Raw genomic sequence first — 10,284 nt, 5'->3', positions numbered from 1 at the left:
GGTGGAATGGAAGAGTATGGTGAATTAAAAAAATTTAGAAGTGTTTGATAATTGAAAGTGGAATTTTGGTTTGACAAGTTTTGTGAAGATTCTTGATTTCCAAGTATATTTATAAAACTCATAAACATAAAAGATGTTGAGGATTTGAGGAGTTTTGAGAATTTTGATCTATGATTAAAAAAAATATATAAAGAAATAAAAGAGATAAAGTTGATATGTTACTATATGAATAGAACACTCCTATTCATAATACAAATAATTGTACCATCATTTGAATTTTCACATCGCACCAACTTTTATCTTTGAATTTTCACATCATAATACTAGTTTCTTACACAATTCTTATATTTATCATTGTAGTATCAAACAATAGTATTTAATTTTTTATTTAAAAACACATAAATACAAAAATTGTACCATAAAATTGAATTTTTACATCATTTTAATTTTATTGTACTAGTTTCTTGCGCAATTCTTATATTTATATTTGTAGTATCAAATCAATAGTATTTATTTATTTTTATTTAAAGACACATAAATACAAAAAATTGTACCATAAAATTGAATTTTCACATCACATTAATTTTATTGAATTAATTATTGTACTAGTTTTTTACATCATTCTTATATTTATCATTATCGTATCAAATCAATACTATTTATTTATTTTATTTAAAGACACATAAATACAAAAAATTGTACCATAAAATTGAATTTTCATATCATATTAATTTTATTGAATTGATTATTGTACTAGCTTCTTACACATTTTGAACTCTTTTTTATTTGTAACATCAAATCACACTTATTACTATAACATGTACTACATTGTTGGATAATATAAATAATATATCTTCTACTCCCCCGTCCCTTAACAATCTATCCGTCTTTTCATTTTGGAATGTCCCATAACAAAGTATCAATTTCCTTTTTTTAGTAATTGTATCATCTACCTAACATTACAAATACCATTCAAATTTACAATATATTACACAAATGTCATTACCTTTATGTCATACAATACTAATATGGTTAATTTAGTCTTTTTACCTTTATTTCTACTTTATCTCAATATAATACTAATATTTCTAAAACTCCGTGCAAAAAACAAATAGATATATAGATATGAGACGGGGGGAGTATTATTTTTACAACATCCTTCATTCTAAAAACCACTTCTAAAAACCTTGTTGCAGAAGAACATGGTTTCCCAGGGACGATCGGTAGTAATGATTGTATGCATTGGGAATAGAAAAAGTCCGACCGCTTGGAAATGTCAGTTTTCACGTGGAGATCATGGCAAACCAACAATCGTATTAGAGGCGGTGGCATCGTATGATATCTGGATCTGGCATTAATTCTTTGGTACACCAGGTACATGCGATATTAATGTGTTTGAGCAATCTCCAATATTTAACGATGTTTCGAATAGTAGAGCTCCGAAAATAAATTTTATTGTCAATGGTCACCAATATAATAAGGGATACTATCTTATGGATGATATTTATCCTACATGGGCAACTTTTATCCAATCAATTCGTCTTCCACAAGGTTCTAAGGCAAAATTGTTTGCACAACATCAAGAAGCTGCTCGAAAAGATGTGGAACGTGCTTTTGGTGTATTACAAGCTCGATTTGCTATTATTCGTAATTCATAAGTTATTTGGGATATCAATTTAATTGGTAAGATCATAAACTCATATATCATCTTACATTATATGATTGTTGAAGATGAAAGGGATACATACATATTTTATGATGATATATCTCAATTTGATACAGAAGAAATTGATTGGTCATATTCAACGGACAAACATGCTGGTATGACAAAGTATTTAGAAAATCCAATCAAACTTCGAGATCGTAGAACACATCATCAACTAAATTAGATTTAATTAAACATATATAATAGAAATTTGATTCTCCAAATAATTAAATTGTTTGATGTTATTTTAATTTAAATAATTGCATTGTTATATTTGCAATTATTTTTATCTTCTTATATATATAGATTATTATATTAAATATATTTTTTATATTGAATTTTATTAAATATAAATAATTATAATTAAATAATAATATTAATATCGATCGAAACAAGAACATAATAATAATAATAATAATAATAATAATAATAATAATAATAATAATAAATATTTGTTATTATCTTATAAATTAAATTTTTAAATAAATAAATATGAATAAATATGTATATTAGATAAAAATAATTATTATTTAAATTATTTTAAAAATAGATAATTTAATAATAGGGACGAAAGAGAAATTAAAATTTATGTAAATGAGTTTTTTCCATAAAGATATAAAATGAAATAAGTTTCTCTGATAACGTGGCGGAGAGAATATAACGTAGAAGAGAAAAGAGAGGGAAGAAACTCATGTTAGTTTTCAATGATGCGGATAGTCCGCATCAAGGGTTTCTTTCCTACAGAGAAATCCGACGTCAACATAAAAAAATAAATAAATAAATAAAATAATAGTGAAATAAGCAGGCATCCGCGGCGATATTATTGTTTTTGCCATGTGTCACAGTTTTATTGGGACACTTGGCAAAAGGAAAAAATTATCTATTTTTATATATTTTATTTTAATTATATATATTAATAATTTTATATTCTATAAAAAAAAATTTTTACAAAATAATACCGATATTGATATATTTTTTAATAAAATTTTAATTAATAATAATAATAAATATTTGTTATAATTTATAAATTAAATTATTAGATAAATAAATATTAATAAATATGTATATCGGATAAAATAATTATTATTTAAATTATTTTAAAAATAAATAATTTAATAATATTAAGAAAAAAATTACAATTTGTGTAAATAAGTTTCGTTGATTTGAGTATAAAATGAAATGAGTTTTTTCGATAACGTGGCGGAGAAAAAATATGGCGTAAAATAGATGAAAAAGAGGGGAGAAACCTAGATGGGGTTTCATTGATGCGAATGCTCTTATTGAATTGAATAGCCAAAAAATCGAATGAGTTCTCCAAGTTCCGTTAAAAAGGATCCGAAGATGTGTTTGCAAATAATAAATGAAAATTGGGATAAAAATAAAAGAGAAGAAAGGAAAAAAATAAAAGGAGAATGTACAAAAAATTAATGGAAAATAAAGAGAACAAAGAAGCATGAAGAAGACTATGAAAAATAAACGAAAATTGCATGAAAATATGATACTTTCATACGAAGAAATGATACTCTTTTCACGAACTATTCCTAATGCGCCGCGGTAGTCCGACTGGTGTCGCCATCGGGTGAGCCCACTACCACAACCAATGCCTAATGCCATACAGTCCACTTAGGATTGGGCCAACTCAACACTTAGTATGATATTGTTCGCTTTGGGTTGAGCCCGCACGGATTTGTTTTTGGATATTCTCTAAAAGGCCTTATACTAGTGGAGTTGATTTAGGACTTATAAGGTGTGGAATTTCATTTACAACTTCCAATGTGGGACTTCGGTTTGCACCCAACAATCCTCCCTCAAACCAAGGACCAACCAATGGGCCTTTTCTGCCACCTTGTACAGCCTATCACAAATGGACCCATTGTCTGACCAACCATAACTGTCGGGACCGACCCAACGTTAGGAGACTTTTGACACAAGGCACCTCCGCAGGTCACGAGGGAGAGTCCACCATCACCATCCGCTCTGATACCATATTTAACATGTCCGGAAGCTGACACGCCCGGCGTCTAGGCGACGCCCGCGTTGAGGCCCAGATCAGCCGTCCCCTATGCACAACACTGGGATATACCATACAATATGAGCAAATCATGCAGAACACGTACCTGCACCAAGATATGGATCATTAGTCGGTCGTACAAGACAGGAGCTCGCACACATGGGACGAACTATGGTCGTGAACGAGGGGCAAGAATGTCAGCCCGTGACAACAATGTCGTCGATATAGACCCATGTGCATGGCTTGCACAAGCCTATTGGCATGGGTCTAGAATTAGAATGGCAGTTGGCCTGCACCTTGTCACTGCACACACCATTTATGAATGTGTTCATACCAATCTGTGTTTGTGCATTCTAGAATTCCCTTCTTAAAATCTTCTGTATTGTGATGAAAAACCTTGGAGCGGCTGCCTCTTCTAGTGGTTGAATTTGCTTTAATTCTTCAAAGCAAGCCAAATAAAATGCTCTTTTGCAACAAATTGATTAATCCTTGAAGCCTTGTATATTTTTCTTTGAAGTAATGTGTTCATTGCTCATTCCAGTGGAAATTTTTGTTTGGAAGGCCTTCCAATTTTCAAACAGTACACATGTTTGTTCTTGGCAGGAAAAATGAGCAGCTTTCCGACACTAAGACTGCTCGTAATGTAGTGTTGGTAGAGCTCAAAAGGTTAATTGAAGCAAATCCGGTTTTCCGTGAAAAGCTTTGTTTTTCCTACTTTGAGGTCATCAAGATTGAGAACCCTTGTTAATCAAGGTATAGTAGTTCTGATTCAACATGTATTCTTTGTTCAGTCCTTGTTGTGCAGCAGCAACCTCAGTTCAAGCAGCAGTTGTTACCGGAGGAAACTATGGGTGTGTTTCTTCTGATACAAAACTCCAATTTTCTACTATTTGGACTTTGTGTTTCTAAAAAAACAAATACGCAAAATATTTCATCATATATTTTGGCAGGAATCATCCGACTTTTATTTGGACATGTTCATAGTGCATAAAAAATTCCATGATCAGATTGATTGAACCCATTAGCTGCAAAATATGTGAATATAATTACTTTACATCATCCACATAAACCAAGTGAGATAGAAAAATCCAGTCGTTGGATTGTTCTGGAAAGTCTACTCTATTTCTAGTCGGCCACAATGATGAAAAGAGACAAAAAGTGGATCACCTTGACGAATCTCACAAGCCTCTAATTGTAGGTTGCAAAAAATAGTACAAAACAACCTATTCTCAAACAAAGCAAGTTTCACATCATTTCGACCAAATTCATTCCTAATTTTCCAACTAAAATTTGTTTAGATTGACAAAATTACAAACATATTAATAGAATAGAATCAATACCTCAAAAAACTTTAGCAGGGACAGTGTCATAGAAACAATAGATCCTCAAGAATATAATGAGAATATAACGGGCAATATAGTTGCAAACCACCGGAGCGTTAGGAGTTCCACGGTCATCACTGGAAGGAGCTCCGGTGTGACAAAAAATAAGGAGGTGAACTTCTTCGAATCCGACACCATCGACCCCTTGAAATTATCACACGATTCAGGTACTACGGATAACAGAAACTAATTATTCAAAGAGAGTTAGAGTTAGGAGATTCTATAAAGGGCGGGAAAGGTGGATTGAGAGCCATTTGAACAGAATTAGTAATGAGACCGGACAAAAATGGCAAAATGTATAATAAAAAGTGTAACAATTTCATGAAGTTTGAAGACTGAAAGGAATACAAACAAGGCAGCAGGCAGGCATTCCGTTCTCAAATTAGAGTGGAGTCAGTCAGCCACTAGAGATACACAGGCAGACGCCCTTACCAATACCATTGGTGGATCACATCATTTTCATCACAGGCCAGCCACAGCCATGGTGAATGAGTTGAGTACTCTTCTCTCTCTCTCTCTTTTTCTCATCATCTCACCAATATAATTCAAACAAACACAACCTCCAGAATCGTACCATTCATTGTCTGGCAGGCACCTCCTCATATACTGCACTGCACTAGCGATCCCACCCTGAAGGCCTCCGTCTTTCTCTACCCTTGTCTCTGGAACTGAGAGGGAGAGAGAATCATAACCACAAAGACAAGCCAACTCCAGTCCAATATATATAAAACGAGAAAAATTAACTCACCTTTCAGACCCTGATGGTTTCGCGGCCTCAGAGGTTTTTGATGCACAAACAGTACTTGTACTACTGTTTATGGTTGCAGCATATACATCACCACCAATTGTCCCACCCGATACAAAGCCCGGTAAGGCCATTCTTCTATTGCCTTGCGAGCTGCTGTTTTGCATTGATTGATTCTGAGAGTTTGTTGATGCAGGAACGAAGTTGCTCCTGAACTGTGCCATCATCCCCGTCCTCAGAGAATTAACTGCTACAGAACGACTGGGTGTGGCCGCATTTGATGCACCAGCATTTGATTCTGGATTATACCCAATGCCCAAACCAAAGTCCACACCTCGAACACCTTTACCACCTCCCCTTCCTTTCGCTCTTTTTCCACCTGCATCAGTGGGATAAGATTTGTAAACTGCATTTCCAAATTTAATATATTCACACACACACACACACACACGAAAGTGTGTATATATATATATATATATATAGAGAGAGAGAGAGAGAGAGGTTATTAATCCAGTCTTGAGTCTGTATCTCCAAGAATTTCTTGTCAAATAAAAACTCTACACCTATGTTACACTAGAAATGATACCTCATTTCCAAACATCCAGAAAAGCAGTTTCCAAAGTTTAAGAACAGTAAGTAGAAAAAAGAAGAGCATAGATCATGTTGAAAGGCATATCTTACCTCCTTTCCGTGCATCTCGTTTGGATCTGAACTTTCCATCCTAATGAGTTACAGAGTAATGGTTATTCAACTATGAAACAGGATAGTGCACTTAGGTGTGAAAATTAATATCTGTACATTAGGTAGGATTATCCAAATAACTATTACATTAAACAACTACTTATCACAAAATGAAAATGGGGTATAATGAGTATAGTCATAAAGTCCTCAATAAAAGGAAAAATCAAACTTCACAAGTGAATTACCTTCATAGCCAGATCCATGAGCTCCGGGGAAACATTTTGACCAGCAGCAATCAAACTGTTCACCAATTCACCTGCAAATCTTGCTTCCTTCTGTGTTATGAGAGTGTACGCGGTCCCATCTTTGTCACCAGCACGACCTGTCCTTCCAATTCTATGTACATGCATGTCCATGTCCTTAGCTATATCAAAGTTCACAACAGACTTAATGGACTTTATGTCAAGACCACGAGCAGCAACATCAGTGGCAATAAGAACATGGTATGTTCCGGACTTAAACTTGTGCAATATGTCCATGCGAGAAGCCTGGTCTTTGTCACCATGAAGTGCAGCGACTCTAAAACCCGTTTCAGCTAGTTTTGATTCAACTTCATCCACTGTGGCCTTTTTTGAAGCGAAAATCAGAACATCCCCCGCATCTATCAGTCCAGGAAGCTTTTCAAGTAGCCAGGGCATCTTTTCAGTATCAGAGGGGATCACTTCAACAACTTGAGTGATATCCTCATTAGCCATACCAACCTCTCCCACAGTTACCCTTACTGGATCAGAGAGAATCTCCCTTGCAAGTTTTTCAACTTTTCGAGGCATAGTTGCTGAAAACAGCAATGTCTGGCGGTCTGGCCTTATTTGGCCTACTATTGACCTTATTTGTGGTTCAAAACCAAGGTCAAACATTCGATCTGCCTCATCAAGTACTAAATACGAGGCTCTCGACATGGTCAGTGCCTTCATCTTGATCATGTCTATCAATCTCCCAGGAGTAGCAATGACTATCTCACATCCCGCCTTAAGCTCCTTGAATTGATCAAGTTTGGACATTCCACCATACACTGCAGAGACACGGATACCATGGGATTTAGCAAATTTTTTAGCTTCCAGGTATATTTGGTGTGCAAGCTCCCTGGTGGGTGCACATATCACGCCAATGGGACCCTCTCCCTTTCCAAGCTCAGGTTGATCCATAATATGAACAACCATAGGAAGTACAAAAGAAGCTGTCTTTCCAGAGCCAGTTTTTGCTATCCCAATTATGTCTCGTCCGGATAACACAATAGGTAAAGCTTGGCATTGTATTGGTGTGGGTTTTTCATATGATTGCTTAGCTATGGCTTTCATAAGCTCAACAGAAAACCCACAATCATCAAAAACCTTAATCGGCTTTGGAACATCAAAGCCCGAAACACGGATAGCTAAGCTTGCTCGGTAATCAGCAACATCCTGGTTGCTCATGCCTGCAAATACATAAGTCAGATTACTTCCATATAAATGCAAAATCAAAAAGTCATTAAGCTCAAAAGATTTTCAGATGTGTACAACAACCTCAAACAGGTAATCACACTTGTTTTGCTCCACCAGATATATCATAGTTATCAACTCAAAATGAATATACTTTCTCTGCCTTATAAGCAAGCGTGCAAAATATTCATAAACAGTAAGATAATTTCAGAAAACCTAAGAACCATGATCTCTAACTAAACCAAAAAAAAAAGAAAAGAGGAAAACATTCTAGGATGTTTGTTGATAACTCGTAGCCATGAGTGCAGCAGGTCATTATCCCTAAAGTGAGCAGCTGTCATGTCTTATAAGTATAGGATAAATGTCATTTCTACATGTTTAATACATATTATTAAAATGAAGCCATTCAAGTATAGGATTAGGAAAATGTATCAAGTTTATCCAGCCATAAGAAGACACAGCTATACTCAAATAACCTGAGATGGAAGGCTTCTCCTCGTAGAAATCCTTATTAAAGGGCTCGTAGTCAATTGCGCTGTGATCAAGTGCAGGTATTGGCTCAATCTTCCTCTTGTCAACAATTATAGGATTATCATCAGAATCGTACTCAAGCGTCCCCGCATCCACTGCCTTGGCTGCCGCATAAACCTCTTCATCCGAATTATACCCGGCGTGCAAGGCATCCGCAGCCAATTGCAGGCCCAAATCCTTCTTGGACTTGAGAAAGCTTTCCACTGGATCATCTTCCACATCATCCTTATACTTGTCGAACTTTTCCTTGGCCTTTGGGGGCGGCGCGGCCTTTATCTCCTCCTGTAGCCCTTCCATGAAGGCGTCCAGAGGATCAACTTCATCTTCATCGCCAGCAGAAGTAGCAGCAGCGCCGTTGTTGTCGTTCGATGCGTCGCGGTCTTCTGCATATTCAATATTGTCAAGGTCGGCGTCGTCGTCACCGCCGGCGCGAGAGGAAGGAGGAACGTATAAACGCTGGGAGGGTTGGGATCGATCGAAGTTGTAGGTGGGCTGGCGATTGATGCCGAAGCCTTCGAATCCATACTTTCGCTTGGACATCTGAAATGAAAATCTTTAAACCCTAGAACTCAATTGCAATTGGGACTGCAATTAGGAATCCGACTATTTATGCAGTTTATACATAGAATATTATGGCTTTTATTTTCCCGGTCACCTTCTCTATGCCACATAAGCTTTCATACTTTTTTTTTTTTTTTTCTTCTTTTCTTTTTTATAAAGAAATTCATTTTTATTTTTATTTTTATTTTTATTTTTATTTTTGTTACTTTTTCATCATAATATATACATTTGTTTTTAAAATTATATTTTTTATTATTAATTTTATAATTAATCAATACTAAATAAATATTAATTTTTGTAATATTTAATTTATTAAAATTATAAATCATACTTTTATATTTTTTAGTTTTAATTAGCTTATGTTATTTTTAAAAAATTTATTATCAAAATATTATTTAAATATTGTATTTATTATAACTATTATTTTATTAATTGTTAAAATAAAATATATAGATAATGGATTAGCTCTTTTAAAAATAAATAAATAAATATATTATAAATTATAAAAATATTATAAAATAAAATTACAATAATTTATTTAATAAAAACTACATAAGCAAATACAACACAATAGAATAATTTAATACTCCTATTATATTGTAATTTTATTTTTAATTTATATTTTTTTAACAATTAAATTTTAAAATATAAATAATGAAATTTTAATATTTTATTTTCTATACTTTTATTTAAAATATTTAAATGTGATTAAAAAAAAGTTAAAAATATATATAATTTATATAGAAAAATACAATTATATTCACATGAGTAATTTTAACTGTTTAAAATAATTTTCAACTTTATTACATACAAACAATTTTTTATCAAAAATTGTTTTTATAATGATTCATCCAAATACAAAATCGAATTGCTTTTCTTATTTTTTAAGTCAATCAAAACAGACGTGTTTGTTGGGGGTTTGGATTTTGAGTTGGGATTTAAATAGTAAAAATTTTAAATTGAAATAGTTGTATGATGCGATATAAATAGGTGTTAATGAGAAGTTTTGAATATAAAATTAATTTTTAATATAATATAAAAATAAAAAATATGTGTTTAATTTAATATTTTTAGAGTAAAAATAGATGAATACTGAATTTGGGGGAAAATCCCCAAACAAACACACCCTTGGTATAAAAACAAGTATTTTCAAGGCAAAAGTAGAAATCCCTGGGTTGACATTCCATTTA

At 33.4% G+C, this 10,284-nt stretch overlaps 1 protein-coding gene across 2 annotated transcripts; it reads right to left on the bottom strand.

Moving 5' to 3' along the window:
• Positions 1–5,366: 5,366 nt before the first annotated feature.
• Positions 5,367–9,137, bottom strand: LOC127242993 (DEAD-box ATP-dependent RNA helicase 24). Of its 2 annotated transcripts, XM_051262809.1 has the most exons (5): positions 8,479–9,135; positions 6,770–7,998; positions 6,525–6,564; positions 5,847–6,222; positions 5,367–5,766 (listed from the first exon to the last, which is right to left on the bottom strand). In XM_051262809.1, exons 1-5 carry the CDS (start codon positions 9,071–9,073, stop codon positions 5,715–5,717), a joined length of 2,292 nt encoding a protein of 763 aa, XP_051118766.1. In that variant the 5' UTR covers positions 9,074–9,135; the 3' UTR covers positions 5,367–5,714. The 2 variants fall into 2 exon arrangements, with proteins under 2 accessions (XP_051118766.1, XP_051118767.1); XM_051262810.1 differs by lacking the exons at positions 5,367–5,766; positions 6,525–6,564 and having other exon boundaries at positions 5,959–6,222; positions 8,479–9,137.
• Positions 9,138–10,284: the final 1,147 nt, after the last annotated feature.

This window comes from Andrographis paniculata, unplaced genomic scaffold (genome assembly GCF_009805555.1).
Source record: "Andrographis paniculata isolate CXL003 unplaced genomic scaffold, ASM980555v1 Contig89END, whole genome shotgun sequence".
Classification (NCBI taxonomy): domain Eukaryota; kingdom Viridiplantae; phylum Streptophyta; class Magnoliopsida; order Lamiales; family Acanthaceae; genus Andrographis; species Andrographis paniculata.
Note: the sequence above shows the minus strand (reverse complement) of the source record. Positions and strands in the feature narration are given on the sequence as shown.

Bases quoted from the DNA above. Each gene is read 5' to 3' on its own strand.
- LOC127242993 (XM_051262809.1), bottom strand. From the start codon at position 9,073: ATGTCCAAGCGAAAGTATGGATTCGAAGGCTTCGGCATCAATCGCCAG. The intron at 7,999-8,478 runs GTTATTTGAGTA...ATGTATTTGCAG, and splicing joins GGAGAAGCCTTCCATCTCAG to GCATGAGCAACCAGGATGTT. The intron at 6,223-6,524 runs GTAAGATATGCC...CCACTGATGCAG, and splicing joins ACGAGATGCACGGAAAGGAG to GTGGAAAAAGAGCGAAAGGA.